This window comes from Amblyomma maculatum, chromosome 2 (genome assembly GCF_055883805.1).
Source record: "Amblyomma maculatum isolate TAMU_Amacu chromosome 2, ASM5588380v1, whole genome shotgun sequence".
Lineage (NCBI taxonomy): Eukaryota > Metazoa > Arthropoda > Arachnida > Ixodida > Ixodidae > Amblyomma > Amblyomma maculatum.
Window position 1 is genome coordinate 154,460,126 of NC_139345.1, and position 19,557 is coordinate 154,479,682.

General features: G+C 47.5%; 1 protein-coding gene across 1 annotated transcript in view; it reads left to right on the forward strand.

Annotated features, from left to right (window-relative positions):
- LOC146200209 (uncharacterized) overlaps positions 1-19,557 on the forward strand; it is a 99,863-nt gene that overhangs the window by 46,483 nt on the left and 33,823 nt on the right. Inside the window, exons 11-13 of the mRNA XM_084592297.1 lie at positions 9,902-10,022; positions 10,119-10,506; positions 14,484-14,815. Coding sequence (XP_084448423.1) covers positions 9,902-10,022; positions 10,119-10,506; positions 14,484-14,815 — 841 coding nt within the window. The remainder of the gene's footprint in view (positions 1-9,901; positions 10,023-10,118; positions 10,507-14,483; positions 14,816-19,557) is intronic.

Here is a 19,557-nt window from a genome sequence, read left to right on the forward strand (position 1 = left end):
TACGGTATGAAGCAAATTCTTACGTAAAATCATTTCGTCCGCGATTACTCATTACAGCGAAGTTTTAGACATCCAATTGACTTCCTTGGTCTTCGATACAAAAAGGGTGCCTGTCATGATTATGAAAGAAAAAAATTATGTACAATGCCTCATCACGATGTGTTGTGCTCATCAAAGTTTCGGCACATAAACTCGCGCTCAGACGCGCCTCCCTACTACCCCCTCGTACGCGCACGCATGCACACACAAACACGCACACACACGCACAAACACACACACACACACACGTGCGCGCGCGAGTGCACACACATACGGAGAGAACGCAATCACCTCCAATCATAGTCGTCCTGTAATGCAACTGCACTGCGAACACAGCCATTGTACTGCGTAAAGTCTGTTCAACATTAAGGAATTTATGCCCTCCGTACCCCCTTAATCTTATTCCACATACGTTTCGGTCATAAGTGAAACTTTAAAAAGTTTGCAGTTATAAGCGGAAATTTTAAAAAATTCCACTTGTAAATGGAACCTATGAAGAACCAGAAATATAACCGACATTGGCGCTTCTGAAGTATCCTTTTTTTCATTTGCGATGGGGCTTACAGAAAGAAGTGACTCAGGCATCCGGCACAGCTTTCTTCGCCGATGCGCCACACCGATGCCTGCTACCAGTCGACGGGAGTGATAGGAAGCAACAAGAGGTTATCCGCTTATTGGAGCAAGAACCATACATTCCTTATTAGATGTGTAGAATATGGCCATTTGTCATTTCTTGGAGAACCCAGCTCAGTCCGGTACAGAGACATATGTTGTTCCATAGGAAATATTAATATTTTTGTCGGTATCACAGACTTAGCCGTGGCGACACGCTAATAGCGCTGCTGCAGTTTTGAACCACAATCCTTTGAACGTGTCAAGTGGGAGATTCTTTAACAAATAGATTATCGTCAGTCTGTGCTACTAAAAACAGAAGTATTCATGAACCACTTACTAAAAAAAGCATGCCTGTCGAAGGCTAGTGACACGTATGAAAGCATTGAATTGAATGAATAATTCGTCGACCCTCCTGGGATGTGAATTATTCCTCTTCAATGCGCTTCAAAGCGTATAAACACCAATTCCCTGCTTCACACTAGATACGAATTTGACAAAATGGGAGCGCTAACGGCAGCAATCCGCGTTTTACCTCCGTACCATGAGAACAGAGACGGTGAAAACGGAGCACAGAACCTCCAATACTCCAAAGCTTGTCCGTCTGCTCTTCAATGGAGCTCTGGTGGAGTTCTCTCAAACCAAAGTTACTCCGGTTTGGGTGAATCCGTGTTGTGCGTACTATCTAAATCGTTCTTTTCAGCTCCTACGGCTGTTTTTGCAACTTATTAGGGCCAGTAACAAATATAGCGTCTTTATTGCGCCGTGTTCCTTTAGCTCGCGCAATTAACCAAACGTGATGTTAGTCATGGCGATGTGTAGTCTAAACAGGAATCTACCCAAACCGGAGAAAATGACTTGTTCTCAAACATCCTCCTTCAACGAGGTTCCATTTAAAATGAAATACCTGGGGTAAAAGTTTACCCCACGAAAAATGGAGCACATGCAGGTAGCAGCGAGAGTTCATTTGGGATAAATTTTCACTCACCGAAAAACGTAGCAGTCACAGCATGCAGGGGTAGCTGATATGGTAATAGATGTTTAATGAAAATATAAGAAGCACTTATGGTACGTACGTAAAGGGAGCAGATGCTTATTGCAAAAAATACGTTCATTTGCAGTTATTAGGAAACGTTTTTACCGCGGCCTTTACCAATGCTATTAGATTCACTCATATTCGCCATTACAAAGCGCACACGCCATGCGTGGTACTGGAGCAGCGTCATGCATGTGCACAGAGTCACGATGTCGCCCCAGCGATGACCCTAAACAGGTGAATACCGCTTTTACGATACGCTTTAAGTTTGACATTCTCGTCCTGTTCGTGAAACATAGGCGAAACTGGGTATTTGGTGCCATTTTTGAAACTTCAAAGGGACCTAGTAAGTGTGATATATCAGCTTGGAATATTCTACCCTTATCAATTTAAGAATACTGGTGGTGCAAAGAACAATAAAAAACGTAAAGAAAAGGCTGTTTTTACATCCTTCTCGGTGCCAGGCTTACGAGATCGGGGTGCCATATATACACACGACATATCAGCTACGCCCAGAGCGCCATCGAATCCAGCTGAAATGAAACCGGACTAGAGACGGCAGTGTACTCTTTGTAATTGTAAAAATCAACCGAAAGTAACTGTTGCAGTGTGCTGCCTGCAAAACCGCCCATAGTAACCTTTGACTCAGCCGGTTCTACCGCGCGTAAAATCTACAGGTCCGTGCTCAGCATAAAGTTTCTGGGCACAGAGACGCACATTTGCCGCCCTTTCCAAGTGGTAAGGCTCTAATATAAGATGCAGCATTCATAAAACAATAACACAATGACAATATACAAACTGAAGAACAAACAGATTGAAAGCGCTGACAAACATGACAAGGTGCGGCAAAATTTGTATGCAGGCAGCACGCTTCGGCATTGCAAATTTTCTCACGCATTCCGTACAGAAAAGATGACGGCTTTTAGTTTCATGCGCAAATGCATCAGCAGCATGAGGTAAGAGATGCATGAAGTTCTTCCTAATTCGCGCTCGGTAAGTCGAAACCACTGTTTGATAGCTAAGCCCGTTCCACAAGACAGTGAACTTGGATTTCAGAGCAAATATAAAATGCCTAACACCCGACCACAGTGAGTAAACAGGGGAAAAGAGAAACGCGTGAAGTAAGCAGAGCCGCAAACATCCAATCAAACCAAATCATAGTTATTTTTCAATTTTGTTCAAGAAAATTTCGTTCCACAGAAAACCAAGACAATCATCATTTTCATTTGTGATTGTGAAGTTTATTTCACAAAAATATATTACCACAGGCAACAGTCAACTTCAAACTATGGTGAACGAAACCTAATTAAATATATGAACACTAACCTGTGTAACAATTTTTACTTGAAGCCCCAAGAAAACGCCTCAGAAACGTCCAGCACGACAAAACGCCCTTGTGTGTAAGCGCAGAATAGAAAATAGATTTCTTTTGTCCCGGAATCTATGGATTTCAGAGCAATGATAAGTTAACAACAATAGGTTCTAGCAGGTGGGTACACCCAATTATGTAATAAGGCAAAAAAATTGCGAATGGCCCCAGATGTTACATATATGGACGAAAATGGCAATTATTCCGGACAGCATTTCACTAAAAATGCGAAAACTATTTTTCTACTATAAACCGCAAACATCTGTGCAGATATATAAGAAAAAGGAAGAGCGCGCAAGCTGTGCTCGACCAAATTCATCACAGGTAATTCACTGACAATGATCTAACAATGCGTCTTTCGAAAGAAGGCCTATTATCACACAACTGGCAAAAACAACCTTTCTTTAAAAGATTATACATGCTCTAACATGACACTTTGTTCTCCAGCACAATGAAGCACCCTTGACTGCCGGCACGAGGCTATTAAGAGACGAGGAGCAAAAATATTTGCCGTGATATTAACGGCCATGCAGACACAAAGAAAAAACACTTACGATGATATTATCCGCCCAGACTGACATAAGACTTTGCTTAAAGCATATGCTTAAGGACTGCCAGATCAATGCCGAAATATTCCACAGGCAAGGGCACGTCGACAAAGCAAGCACAACCACTTGTATCGCTGGGCACACAAAGGCGTCCAGTCACAGCGAAGCAAAAGCCGACACAATGTTCACGATTTTCATTTCAGTGAAAAACTCGCTCATACATCTTCTCATTCGCAGTTGCACTTGAAAGAGGCCGCCGAGAAACCGTACGGTTCGTTGAGCTCGCCATGGCGGCGCAATTTTAGAAAATTAGGCCTACTCCTCCCGCAGAGTCCAGCTCTCTCGGTCGCGGTTCAGTGCGATAACCGCTGTATTCAAGCATCGATCCTGCTACTCCAAGCAGCCCTCGAGGCCTGTTTCTCATTTCAGAAAGCAACCTCCGCTCGAATCGCTCCTCCAGCGGCGGAGCGAACTTGAGTTTTCTCGAGAATCTCTTGTCGACTATGGCAGCTCCTCGACCGCCACTCCACTTGTAACCATGGCGGACGTCGAACGGTTTGCTCGCTGGGTGGATTTATTTCTACCAATTAACCAAGCATTTCACGAAAGAACGTGGATGCACAGAAACTTTCTCTAACGCATCGGCTGAGAGTGACAGGGACCCGGAACCTCTGGCACGTTATCGTTTTACGGACGTGGTCGTAGCTAGCCTGCCGCCGTCCCTGTCGCTCACGACGAGCACGGATAACCGCGTGTTCTGCCCCCTACATCATGTACAGTTGTTGATCGCATTGTGCTTCTGTGGCTCAGGCACATTTTGAAGTCGTTATCAGCTAACTGAACGTTTCGGAGCCTACTGAGTGCAGAGTTGAGGCGCACATTTGACGGCTAATGGTGATCTCGCCCGGGGCCGGACTCTGGTGGTGGCGGTTCGGCCTGCGCGGTGGATTCCGCAGACGACGGCGGTCTTGTAGGGAACTGCGTGTTGCATGCAATAAGCTGGAAAGCACTGGAGGTGCGGTGGGAGTGTGGGGACATCTGTGCTGCGTCCCAGGAATTAATGGCCTGCCCGTCGCCCGAGGGAGGGGCGCGCCGCTGTCGAGGGAACGCCTTGGTTTGATCGTCCTACGGGGGATATTCGCAGTCGGTGAAGGGCACGGCTTTTCAAGCACATTATCCGTTAAGGCTCCCAAATTGTTTTGAAACTGCAGAAGGCATTGCTTCTGGAGAGTCGAATTCAGTGTACATGCGCTGAAACGCGCTCCGAAGCGACATGCATGTTTTCACCGCTCGCTTCCTATTAGTCCAAAGGTAAGGGCGAGCGTAACGGAGATTTCACAACTAACCGGAATAAATAAACCGAAGAATTCCCGCCCTTTCTCGAAGCCTTAGTATATTAACCTGCGTCATGTTATAAGTAAACTCAGCGTCTCCAGCGAAGACTGTTGCCAGACGTAAAAGCCTTCTCGGTCATTTTTCTCAGCCGACTTTTTCATGCAGCCCGCAACTCAACATTTACTATACTTTAAGCACCGAAGTTGCTTGAAAAGATGGTTTTTAAGACTCGATATTTAAAAATGAGCACATTACACACTGCAGCACGCTGGTTTCGGGCCACATTTTGGCCTTCATCTCTTCTCCACACGCCGTTTGCGCTGCTTTGAGTGGAGGAAGTATTCTCTGGGGGACCTTGTAGGAGGAAAGTCCGAGTGGCGTTCGTGAATCCGAATCGGCCCTAGAGTAGCGGAGAAGCTCTTTTCTCCACTCCATATAGTGGAGATGGAGCTTCGAGGTGAGGCGCTTGGTGGATACCGGCGGCTTCACTTGATAAGTAGTCTTTTCTCTCGTTCAAGGAAAATTCGAATGCGTCGCTCATGATACCAGTTTCAAGGGAAGCCGCAGCCAATCTGGGCTGGCTGCCGGGCTCTATTCATCAGCGCAATTCGAGAAGGTTAGGTCTACTTAACGCAGTGTTATGGCGTCCGCCCTGGTCGGCGGTACTGGCTCAACACGATGCTTGCACAGCCTGTCTCTCACTGAAATCAAAGCTTCCCGCTTCGAATACGAAACTGATAAAACAAATATTTGCAGAAGCACAAATTCCCCTGCCGCATGCTAACCGAACACTGTATCACTTCGGGCTTGCTTCATCTCAACCGCAGTAGGCTGTGGTTTATACGCCATTGGAATCGTGGATTCAGAGCTCCGTGGAAGAGCAGTTGGAGTGGCTTCGGAGGCCATGAGGTTCTATGCTACGTTTTCAGCGAACTTTATTCCCGTGGTACGAAGTTATTACTTGGATGGCTGCCGTTAATGCTCCCATTTCATCATTTCATGATATTCGTGTTTAGTGTGTGCTCTGAGACCTGGAATCGACCGCAAACATCCCCGGACAAAGCAGCTCACTCACTTCGAAGCTTCGTTGGCGACGCTTCTACAGTGGCGGAGATCTGTCTCTATGCTACCTCCCTTACAATCGTGAGGCTTTGAACTAAGCCTTTTCAATAAAAGACTCTCTCCTTCGTGTCTAGGTCAACCGAGTGGTATGCGTTACGCTGGCCCATGTCTAATAATGTTTTCTGTAATCAAAGCACACGGACTGCATCTATGTTTTCAGTTATAGTTGGAACGCACAGATCATCAAAACGAGTACCCGGGATAAATAAAAACTTCTGGCTGTGAGTGACACCGCTGGAAAAAGAAGTTGATACTAAAGTGCGCTATTTGAGTTCGACGCGAAAGCATTTAAGTGCGCCGACGTCCTCCTCAGGGTCCTCTGGCACACCAAATCCTAGACTTTACACGGTTGCTGCTATCGCATACTGCGTTTGAGCCCAAGCGAACGAAGCTGCTTCGGAGGCGTAGGGGTAGCATATATTGTTCCCTTTACCAAGGGTATAAGATTAGTTTCTACCACCTGGCCCCTCATTTTAGTTTGTTAGAACTTGGCGCCCCACTCACGGATTTTGCTTTTCGCTTCCTGAAGCCTTCTTCACATGAAGTAAAAGAAACAAAAATAAAACTTTTGGCCGCATTGGGTTATGAACTCAACGAAAGAGCGAGCACGTCATCTACTCTGGCCACAACTTTAGACCACTATGCCGCAGTCAAACAACCCACATGCTTGACTGCCACTCTGTGCGTGCTCTCACTGTCGTCTTCGTCCAGTTCCTTCAATGGACTTGGCCTTAGAAGAGAAACTCAGGTGATGCACACGTAAATCTTTAATTAGCCGCAATATTTATATGAGGTCCTACTGTATACCTTTAGCGCTATACGTCGTGACAATTGAAGAGTATCATAATTTTTCTGTCGTAATGGCAACAGATATCGGAAATTCTTCTGACTGACAGTCCTAATGCTCTTGCAGTAAAAAAAAAAACGAAGGATTTAACCGACATGCTTGCTAACTTGACAACCTGCATTTCTTTGGATTACCATACCTATTCTTAGGAGATTGAGAGGATTTGCACTCCTGACTGGAACTTGCTTGAAAACAAACAACGTTTTTACTGCGGCTATAATGCTACACTTGAAACGCAGAACTATAAACGAAGGCATGGTCCTGTTAGGAACACGCTAGACTAGAGCATAGCATGCAGTGCAGATCGACTACACGGCCGCTATCATCACCTGAAATGGTGCCCGTAAATTTCTAAAACCAAGCTCAAAATTTCTCACTACCTTGCCCACTTACGGATACAATACGTTTTAGTCGAATGGAGAGGAGGACGAAAAACATTTATGCAAGTGGCTAGGAACAGCCGTGGCGTGAAGGTCTCGTGAGGTGGTCACGAGCTATTACACACGTATGAAGTTTATGGCTCCCAATGTGGGCCTGTGTACGGCTTGCGTTTCCCAGATTTGAAACGCGGCTTCCCTTGTTTAGGGATTACTGAGCTGTGCCTCAATTCTGTTAACTTTCATGGGCTATGTGCCATGTCGGTTCTGAGCCAGCATTTCTTACAGGACAGGAAATGGCTAGCTGGACATGTCTTGCTATACTAAAGGATTCGGAAGTTTGTCACCGTTCCTTTGAGAAATATGGGAAGAAGGAAGCTAGTGTCAGTCTTGATATGACGGCTCTTAATCATGCATTTTAATATCAGAAATGATACGGGCTGGACGTTCTGGCAGGGTATCACCTGTTATAATATATGTATATATGTATAATATATATATATATATATATATATATATATATATATATATATATATATATATATATATATATATATATATATATATATATATATATATATATATATATATATATATAGTTATCGCACCCGTTGATCCGCACACTCCTATATACTCTTAGAGTGTACGAAGGTAGCTTTTCCGATCTCACAGAAAATGCCCTCGACTTGCGCGCGAAACTCAGCTGGAACCTGTGGCGTCATCCTGAGACGCACTGTGCGCGCCCGTCCTTTGCTTTTCCTTTCCCCCACCCAGCTCTCCCGGAAATCATGTGACCGTTCTGGCTGTGAATATATATTGGATGGCGAAATATTAAAGAGGGTAATTCTTGGTCAGGACACCACGGGCGACTGCCTGTTTATCAGACATGGTGTCAGAAGTGGAATCAAAACCGTCCCCGACGTAGCACCGCTGCGGCCCCGTCAACCGGCGAACGACCAGCGACTGTGTCAAAGCGTTCCAGCAACTGCCTCAAAGCGTTCCGGAGGCAAGCGACAAACAACGCTTCGGAATGGCGGGAATCAAGCCTCCGAGGCCTTTCGACTTCCATAATGTCGCGGACTGGCCTGCCTGGATGGATGAATTTGATGACTACAGGTTCGCGTCCGGACAACACGAGAAGCCAGACGAAGTTCAAGTAAGGACTCTATAAAATGGGCAGAAACTTGCGGGTGATTCTTCGATCATTAAGCATCTCAGGCGAAGAAATGCAAGACCTCAGCATCATAAAGTCGACGCTTCATAGCTGCTTCGTCCACATCAAGAATACAGTCTACGAGAGTGGTCGCTTTAATCAATCAGCCAGCAGCTGGGCGATACAGTAGACAAGTTCGCAACCGAGCTTAACAGGCTAGCAGACAGATGCGAGTTTAAGGACATGAAGGAACGCCTAATTAGAGACGGGTCGGTCTACGAGACCATGCGTTATCAGAAGAACTGCAGATGGATCCGAATCTCACGCTGGACATTGCTTTGGCAAAAGCCGTAAGAGCGAAACGCTGAAGAAACAGCAAGCTGAGTTAAAAGGGGACGACAGTGCGATCCCAGACGCTTGCGTCGCCGCAGTAAAGTCTAAGAAAATGGCGTGTAGAAACACTTTTACACGCAGACAGAAGACTGCTAACCACCAAAACAGCTGTATTTCTGCGCGGGATCATATCATCCGAGAAGCAGTTGCCCAGCGCAACAAGAAAGGTGTTCTGTCGAAAGTTAGGCTACTTTGAAGAAGCATGCCGAAAAAAAGAAGCAAGCAGACGGGAATCTCGACGGCGTGTCCGAACCCGATAAGAAACTTCTCAGCGTAGTCGAGCAGTCACAAAAGAGCGCTTCTGCGTACTTCGTAAAGGTGCTGATAATTGACCACTAGGTTTCCATGAAAGTGGATACTGGAGCGGAAGTGACAGTCGCAGGTGAAAATTGTCCTTTCCGTCCGCGTTCCTTGGAGCAAGCGGGCAATCTTATCGGCCCAAGCAATGCAGGCATCCGTACAGTCTGAAAGTTTGTCACTGAAATTGGTTGGAAAGACAGCCGTTCACACCAATCTATTTATGTCGTGCACAATTTGCACACGCCCCTGTTGGGACTGCCAGCTATCAAAGCTCTATGAATTGTGCATTTTCTGGAAGAGTTGTCGACTGCTGATGACATGGTACGCAAATATTCCAAACTTTTCCTGGGGACAGGCTCCATCGCTGGGGAACATACAATACGCCTCGTGCCAAATGCAGTCCCATATGCTGTGTATACACCACGACGGATTCCTATACCTAACCATGAAAGAAAGGGTCAAGGAAGAGCTCGACAGGCTAGAGCGAGAAGGAATGATAGAGATGGTCGAAGAGCCGACAGAATGGTGCGCGCCTATTGTTCCCGTGGTGAATCCGTCTGGAGCGCTTAGAATATGTGTCGACTTCACGCAACTGAACCAGTTTGTAAGAAGGGAGCGCCAACGGTAGAGCAAATCATGGGTAGCTTTCAGGAAGCCATGGTCTTCTCTAAACTGGACGCCAATTCCGATTTTTACCAAGTACAGCTTTTCAAGTAGTGTCAAAAGCTAACCACTGTTATTTCGCCGTTTGGGCGGTACTGCTACTGCAGACTACCATTCGGAATCACATCAGCACCAGAAATTTTTCAAAGGAAGTTCTCGCAAGTCCTAGAAGGCCTAGATGGTGTGCTGAACCATATGGATGACATTCTGGTGTACGGCAAGAACAAGGTGGAGCAGGACAACCTCCTACATAACGGGCTTGACCAACTGCAATAGACGGGCGTAACTCTCATCGAATAAAAATTTTGTTTCTCTGTCGACCAGGTGATATTCCTGGGCATTATGTTTGACGCCAGTGGTGTGCGCCCAGACCCCGAAAAAGTTAGGGCCATCAAAGAGTTGCCCCAGCCTGAAAATGTAGCAGAATTTCGCTCATTATTGGGCATGATGAACCACCTCGCAGGGTTGCTTCCCGACGCGGCGTCGCTATCGGCGCCTCTGCGCAGCCTCCTCAACAAAAACAGTGACTGGTCTTGGGGAACACAACAAGAGGAAGCCTTTAAGAAATTCAAGGCAGCTCTGAGTTCGAGCAGGTGCCTAGCAAGGTACAACCCCGGGTACCAGACAATCGTGTCAGCAGATACGTCTTCGCAAGGGCTTGGAGCAGTTCTAGTCCAGGACCAGCAGTCAGGCGAAAGAATGGCTGTAGCATGTGCGTCCAGATCACTCATGAAAAGCGGCAGAGATACTCGCAGATGGAGAGGGAAGCGTTGGCTTTGACGTGGGCAGCAGAACGCTTCGACGAATTTCTGCGAAGTCTCACGGTTTTTTTGAAACTGATCATAAGCCTCTGGTTCCGCTACTGAGTCGTGATCCTCTGGACTGTCTTCCACCGAGAATTTAAAGGTTGAAGACGCGTTTTATGCGGTACTCGTTTACACTTACGCATGTCCGGGAGGAACCATTGCTACGGCGGACACTCGCGTGCCAAAAGGATGCAATCGGGACTGACCGTGGGATAACTGTCCGAAGCGGACGTCTCAGCTTACGTGGACGGAGTCGTTCGATTTGCACTCTACGACCATGCATTGATGGCATATGCTCAGAACCGGCAACAGACTCAGAGTTCGCCTTGTTGCTCGAAGCGTGCACGCGAGTTTGGCCTGCAAAACACCGGGTACCGCCACTTCTAAAACAGTTTTGGGCACATCGTGGCAACATCACGGTTTGCAAACAGCTACTTCTGAAGGATTCCAGACTAGTGATTCCACGAGTGCTGCGAGAACAAATGCTGCAAAGAGTCCACGAAGGACATCAAGGCATCGTCCACTGCCGCGCGTACGCAAAGGAGTCATTCTGGTGGCCAGGAATCAGCTAAGAAATTGCAAGAACTGTAGCAAACTGCCAAACGGGCGCGCAAGAGAGCACCCAGTTTTGTGAGCCAATCATGACCTCTGAGTTGATTTATTCGAGATGAAAGGAGGTGTCTATCTTGTCGTTGTTGATTATCACTCTAGGTATCCTGAGTTGGCCCGTATCACTTGCTTTCATTAATTTTTCAGGACATTGCGGCTTCAAACATCTCACAACGAGTCCTCGATACCCACATGCTAACGGGGAAGTTAAACGCATGATAAGGACACTCAAAAGGCTCCTTAAGAAGGCATTGGAACCCTACATTGCCCTGCTGAACTATAGAAATTCACCGGGCCCAACCGGCTACAGTCCAGCTCAACTGCTCATGAGTCATCGCTTACGATCAAGAGTACCATGCATGCCAGCTGCACTAAAACCTCGAATAGTAAGCGCCTCTTGGAAAAAGCAAGACGAAAAATACAGGCATAGGCAAAAGCTGTATTTTGACCATCATGCTGCTAAACCTCTTCTACTCTGGAATTGCCCTACTTTTTCTACTGGACGCTCCGAGATTAAACCCTACCGCCTGAACTACCGTTCCCTTCTAGAAACTGATGCTAACACGCAGATATTTTCCAAGTATGGCTCGCTTAGTGGCCTGTTTAGAGCAATGTGATTTGAGTGACGACCTAAACATTGAAGATTCTGTCTACTCCCCTCTATCCCCATCCATGGCCGTGAGCCTTCCGATTCAATAAAGGGCATTCAATCAATCAATATTTCCAGGTTGTGCGCAGGGGACCACGTGTGGCTGCGAGACAGATGTGCCGGAGGCATTGTCCTTCGTTCTGCCTCGACACCCAGACATTACTGGATATAGAGTCAAAGGGGAGCCCTACGTCGAAACAGACATCATCTGTTCCTCCTCCCAAAGGGAGAAGAAACCATGCCCTCACCAGACGACCAGGGTGAACAAGCCAGTCAGTCTACGGATACAACCGACAAGGATGTGAAACAAATTGTTTCGAATTCGCCTGGCAAGACCATCGTGGCAAAGCAGTTGTCCAACAACGGAGAGAACGTACCCGAAGGGACACCTTCAAGCCCAGTGCAAATAACAACTTGATACGGGTGCGCCGTACGACCGCCGAACAGACTCGGCTTTGATGAGTAAATTGATTGATTGATTGATTTATAGGAAGGGAAAGGCACGGTAACTGTCTCACATATTTTCTGTGGACACCTCAACTGATGATTTATAGGAAGGGAAAGGCGCGGTAACTGTCTCACTTGTTTTCTGTGGACTACTGTGCTGGGTACTCCGGCACAGTAGTCGGGCGTCTTACCACTGCACCACCCCAGCGGGGATGACACCTCAACCGCGCCGTAAGGGAAGGAAGGAAGGTGGGAAGTGGAAAGATAGAAAAAAGGAGCAGTAGTGGAGGGCTAAGGAGTAATTTCGACCACCTGGAGATCTTTAATGTGCGCACTTTTTCCTACTTTGTGGACACACACAGTGCTTGTAAACAGAGTAACATGAGGCGTCATCCTAAGGCTCGCTGCGTAGGAACGGAAGCCAAGTTCATAATTAGCGACAGTAAAACTGCCATTCAAAATTTTGGAAAGGGTAGGATATCGCCGGAGGTGGCCAAAATCCTCCGCTAAAGAACGCTAAATAGGAAAATTCAGTTAATTTGGACACCCACTCACTCTGCTGCCCCTGGTAACAAGGGGGCTCACGAGCTAGCCCGAGCTCTCTACTTGCGGGAAGCCGTCGAGCCCCCTGAACACTGGGCATACGACGAGCGTCTGCAAAATTACGTGGAAATCATCAATCATTATAAATTGGGACGTACACTGGTACCCTGCCAGATGTTAGCCTAAATAATAGAGAAGCTGTCGCACGTAGGCAGCTACAAACTAATACTTTCATGAACCCGGTCTGGGCGTTTCACGCGCTACCAGCCCTTAGGGACAATGATCTCTGCAAACACTGTGGGGCGAGAGGGACCCTCGACCACATAATTTGGGATTGCGCGCACTCTACAGGGATAGGACAAAATATTACAAGTAAAGTAGCCTGGAATACCCTGATGCGAAGCGCGGAACCTGCGATCCAGCCTCGCACCGGTCATCTGGCGGAAGAGGCCGCAACAAAGCAAGGGCTGCCTGCCAGACTCTAATCCGCGGGCGCACGACTCCCCGTCTTCGTCAAGCGTGCCGGGGGCGGGGAAGAGGACGCCCACTTCTGATGGAAATTTTGTGCAACCAACCAACTACTGTGCGCGCCCGTCCTTCACCTTTCCTTTCCCTCACCCAGCTCTCACGGAGCGACCGCGCACTTTCTTTGATGCGCGGCCGCTTAATAAAGATATTTTTTTTGACGCCCGACTACTGTGCCGGAGTACCCGGGTTCGAACCCGACCTCGGCGGCTGCGTTTCGATGGAGGCGAAACGAAGAGGCGTCCGTGTGCTGTGCGATGTCAGCGAGAGCACGTTAAAGATCCCCAGGTGGTCGAAATTACTCCGTAGTCATCCACTACGGCTCCTCTTTCTCTCTTTCCACTTTCACTCCCACCTTCTCCCTTCCCTTACGGCGCGGTTGAGGTGTCCACAGAAAACAACTGAGACAGTTACCGCGCTTTTCCCTTCCTATAAATCAATCTCTTCTGTCCGCCCCGCCGGGGTGATGCAGTGGTAAGACGCCCGACTACTGTGCAAGACCGGGTTCGAACCCGGCTCCGTTTCGATAGAGGCGAAACGAAGAGGCGTCCGTGTGCTGTGCGATGTCAGCGCACATTAAAGATCTCCAGGTGGTCGAAATTACTCCGCAGCCCTCCACTACTGCTCCTTTTTCTCTCTTTCCACTTTCACTCCCACCTTCCTCCCTTCGGCGCGGTTGAGGTGCCATCCCCGCTGGGGTGGTGCAGTGGTAAGACGCCCGACTACTGTGCCGTAGTACCCGGGTTCGACCTGACCTCGGCGGCTGAGTTTCGATGGAGGCAAAACAAAGAGGCGTCCGTGTGCTGTGCGATGTCAGCGCACGTTATAGATCCCCAGGTGGTCGAAATTACTTCGTAGCCCTCCACTATGGCTCCTCTTTCTCTTTTTACACTTTCACTCCCACCTTCCTTCCTTCTCTTACGGCGCGGTTGAGGGGTCCACAGAAAGCAAGTGAGACAGTTACCGCGCCTTTCCCTTCCTATAAATCAATCAATCAGTCCGCCGATTTTTATGACACTGGAGAAATGATTCACATATTTTAACTAAGTTCGCGATATTCCTTGTAAACCGATTTCCACTGTTTACTTACCTGCGTTTCATAACTTGAAGGTGGCCGCTACACTGCGTCTACGCCTCCGTTGCCTGGAGGCGCTGCCGCGGTCGCTGAGACGGGAGTACCACAGCGGGCCAGTCGGAAGGTTCGCTTCGCCGCGCTGTTGACCAAGCGGCGACTGTGCTTCTCCCGTTCCTGGGCCACGCCACTCCTGTGCTGGCTCCTCCCGGCCGCCGTGTTTTTTGCCCAGTTCCGTCTCGAGAAGGATTTACTGACGAAGCGCAACCCTCTCACGGCACGCCTTGACCTCGTGTCCAGAGATGTGAACGCCGAGCACGTCAACATCCTCCCCAAGGAGCTGTACCCCGATGGAGCGGCTTTTGTGCAGGTTATACCATATGAGTCTCTTGTTTGGTCCCATAGCTAGGGACAGTATGCACCTGAGTCATAGTCAAGGCCATTTTGTGGTGCATGAAGCACGTCGAAATGCCATTGGCACATTTAATCGGCTTGTTATCTGGGTCAACTTGCCCCGGTGTGGATGTGCTCTGCCCCACAATATGGCACCCGTGGTGCCATTTTAATATGTATTATAGGCAGACGAAAAAAGACAATTTAGAGGATTTATAGGCTAGGCATTAGGAGTAGGCACGATGGCTTCTTTAACAACGCTTTTTATGCTAAGAAATTTTGGCATTTAGACACGTGCGCAGGAATTGTCGAAAAAATATCTTATTTGGTTTATTTTCTGAGAAAAGGAAGTCGCATTACCCTCTACCTTCTCGGTCGAGAATGTACACGTGCAATAGAGGGCATAGAATTGGAGCTATATGTGTCGTCGATACAATCATAATAGAACACTTGTTTTCAGTTTGAGTATCAGAAAGATGCTAAGGTAAATCGAACCCCAAACCTTATGGTGCGGGAGGCCTTGCCTGCGGTAGCCATAGGATGATGATGGTCGCAGGTTGAGGTCTGTACCCTCACAGGAGGATCGCACCTAGTGCATCCTTCCTTCCATCTGACAAGGCAAGGTAAATCGAAATCGTATGAGACCACGAATGCTGCGGATTGAACGCGTGCGTCACACTTTACATCCAAAATCATGTGCGTATTGCTTCCAAATTTTCTTAATTCTAGATTTATAGACTACTTCAAGTAGAGCTATTCATTATCTTTTTTTTTGATGCGTTAGTCCTTAATGATAAAAACGGCAACATGGCTTCATTTCTGTATTTCAGCAGACATTTATTTTTTTTTTCACTGTTGCTGTGTGGCTTAGCATGGGTTTCCGAGAGCAATAACGGTTACGCTGATGGTAATAACTTCCGGAAGAAAACGTGCATGCATGGGACAGTGTAGGGTGTACGGTCTGTTATGTACCGTTGGATTTCTTATCGATGGAAAGATAAGAATAAACCTAGAGGGGCCCAAAAGGAAATTGCACTTCACGCAGGAATCGCAGCTTTCTGCTGACTTCAGACTGCTCGGTCATTATTGCTAAAACAGTGTGCCAAAAAATACAAAAAAATAAGCAATAAACTAATATCAAGATACTTAATTTCACAGGGCGGAGTGAAGTATGTGTATACTCTCATTCCAAACCTCTATATGGAACAAATAGAACGACGCTTCAGCTTCACGTTATATATAACTGCGATAGAAAACGCACTCATTTCTTCGCTTCTATTTCTCGCGCCTCGGCATCCCTCCTTCGGTTGAACCATTCAGCTGCCCCATACGTATCGTTTTCCACCTTCTCGGCGTCTGTCTTTCTAGGTCTCTTCGTCAGTCAAGCACAACCATTGCCAGAAGACCACTCCTCAAACGAGGCCCAGCATATTGCACGAATCCGATACAATTCCAGACGACGTTGCCGCATTAGTACCGATGACACGTTCCATCACACGTGTTCACTCTCAGCGAAACACACACGAGATTGTTTGTCTATACTACGCTAGTCTTATTTTTAAATTACCATTTGCTAATCTCTCAATCACACCATCGAGAACCACCAATCAATCGACCAGCACTACGATGTCGTGTACACTCCACAAGGCGTCCATCATTTTTTCTGGTTCTGTTCTCGACTCTTCCTTTTGCAGTAAATGCGCAGTTCGCACGAGGACGTGATGGCTCCATTTATGTTAGCAACGACGTATCAGGTCGAAGGTTTGGAGGCCTCTGCGTTAGCGACACACAAATGTATTCCCTGCCACGTTTTTTTTGGCGTGTTTTCTCAAACGAGGTTATGGCGACGGCTTCACGTGAATTCCGAATCTCCGCTTTCCAAAGAGAGACCACTGAGGTGAAAGACTAAGGTTGGATAGGTGGCCACGGCTGACGGGTAGGAGGCAGTGTAGAGAAGGTGAAGTACAGCGTGTCTCGCTGTAGCTGCCGCACCGAAACAGGACAGTACAGATTGCCGAATTCTAACGCATATTTTGTCGCGCTCTTTCTGTGGTCGTCTAGTCTTTTTGCCACTCGCTCCCGTCCGTCGGCAATCCCCCGCCATGCCGCGTCTCGACCTCTACTAAACCAATCCCCCCCCCCTCCCTCCCAGCGTCAATTGCTCACTTCCCTTATCAGTGTCTAAGCGAAAAGCCGATTATGTCAGCCGTCGCGAGGTGCGAAAATGCAAATTTTCACTGTACAGCATTAAGGCTACCATTCAGACTAAAATCTGGCGTCGTTGTTGCCGGTGTCAACGGCATTGTGGGCAAAAGTTTTGAAATTATTGAATAAGCGGCTACGTGCGAGTGGAGGTCGCTGAGCGTGCAGCGCGTGGTTGGAAATCCTTTGCCGCATGATGCGCAGATGTTCTCGGTGGTTCTGTAGCAGGCAAGGCAGCAGTCGGAAGCGGCTCATGAACTGATTTTTATATTTTAGGAAAACTTTAGACAAAGAGCATAAAGAAATGTGCTGCTTCCAGATCAATGCGCAAACATTCCTTGTCCTCGAGGCGAACCGTTTCAAGTGCGAAATCCACTGGGCATCAAGGTCGAGAAGATAATTTTTAATGCTTTAAAGAAGTGGTGACATTAGAAAAGTGACATCGGTGCTGTTCACAACTGAAATGGCTGAGCGGGCGAATGAATTTTCACATCACAGCCACACGACTCTGCGCGGGACATTTTGCATCCCACAGCAATCACCTTACAAGTGACGGCACGCTTGGGGCCAAACGAATAATCCATGCTGTGTAATGTAAGTGAAAAATTGTGGTATATCTCAGAGTATTAAACCTTAAAAAGCAACTGGCTTCATTTAAACAAAGGTATCAGGTTTAGAGCTAAGGACTTTATGTTCGAGAGCCAAACTTGAACTCATCACATTCCATGATGTCTCTAGGCTGTGTTTAAGAGATGTCCTCTTTTGCATTATCTAATGTGCTACCGATATTGTTGTTTTAGACTCGGTAACGAGCAAATTTGGCAACAGCTTGGCCGAAATGAATACTTTCAACGAAGAGCACTGCATGATAATAAACAGGCATCGCAATCAGAACCGCCGTTTGAAACTAATAGTGGAGGGAGAAGAAGTGCAATGCATCAAAACAAATGGGCACCGCATAGCGCACAACATGATAGCTACACCTTCAAAGAACGCAGCATGAAGGCTTATCAACATCAAGCACAGCCACGGCCGCTTTTTATCGAGCGGCCGTGGCACAGCGTTAAAGTCAAGCCTGCCAACGAGCACAGGGGCAAGCAATCGAATAAAACATAAAACGCGTGCATTTTCGCAACTAGATTTGTAGAGTGAGCAGCGGGAAGGGCGGGGCTAAAAAAAATACGAAACAGAACATTTGAGGCGAGCCCACGAATGTGTGCATAGCAGCATGCAAATGCTCCAGGCAACGCACGCAATTTCGAAGCTACACCTACATAGGGGAGAGTGCGAATGGCGGAGCTAGACGATTATGAAGCGCAACTTAAGAGTCGAGCCCGCGAAAGTGCGTCTTTACAAACTAAACAAAAAAAAAAATACGCCGGGAAATGAGCTACTTCACACTTGGGCCTTCAGAGCCAGCAACCTTGACGGCTGATCTGAGGCAACGCGAAGCGCGGTTTTTGTTCCACAAGAGCGAATAAATCCTAGCGCAAGCACGCCGAGCGATATTTATTGCGAGAAAAGACTGCACCAATAGCAGCTGTCACCAACCCTTGTCCAAAAATACTCAATAAATGTCACAGATACCTCTCAAAGGTACAGTCTGGTACCGACTGATGCGGAACGAAAAAGCACGCATTAGAAGATATCTGTGACACCTGTTACCCGCGGCGCGCTACGGAGAGGGGAAATGCCGAAAAATTCAAAGCAGCCGTTTTGGTAGACAAAGGGGAATTGGTTTTGAATTAGTTTGCCGCCATGTCAGCGCCACCGTCGGTATCGAAGCGCCCTAGTTTGACTGGGAAGCTGCCGCCACATGTTGGCAAGCGTACGAACTGACATTTCGTAGTTGCTGCTGAGGACACCAATAGACGCTTGCTTGTATGTTTACGGTTAAGGGTGCTGATTCATAGACCAAAATATTTTAACGCTGGATGCAGCACAGTTGTACTCGCGCCGCCCGTTAACTGCGGCTCAGTGGCTTTATTCAAGAAATGGAAACAAATGTCAATAGCCCTACGAATATATTGTGGTTTGTTCGCAAGTCCTCAGTTTAAGATAAAGAAAGGCTGTACCGGCTGTACTAGCGCCGGTGGAGGCGTGCTCTTCATATGGCCTCTAAACTAGGGTGTTGCTCTCTGCCGCTACTGCGCGATCGTGGCGCTGCCGTCCTGCTCATCTGCAGATGGAACGGCGGATATCGTGCGTAGCGCGTTGACGCTTTTGTGCAAGAATCATGATTTTGCTGCTCTATAACTGGCCTAAATATATGCAGGCTTCTCAAACCTGTGCAGGCGGGTCTGCACATACTTTATGTGGTAATTGTGAAACCCTGTGAGACGACGGTAAAGAACGTCGTATGCTGCCCCGAAGAGAAGCGCATGCCTAGAAGAAGGGTAGAACGAGAGAATGAAGATGGCTAAGCGGTACAAAAGTGCGCCGAATAAGGGAGGGGGATGGGGGGGGGGGGGCTCTCTCCCCACCCTCTATTCTTGTTCGGTACTCTTCCAGGTCTAG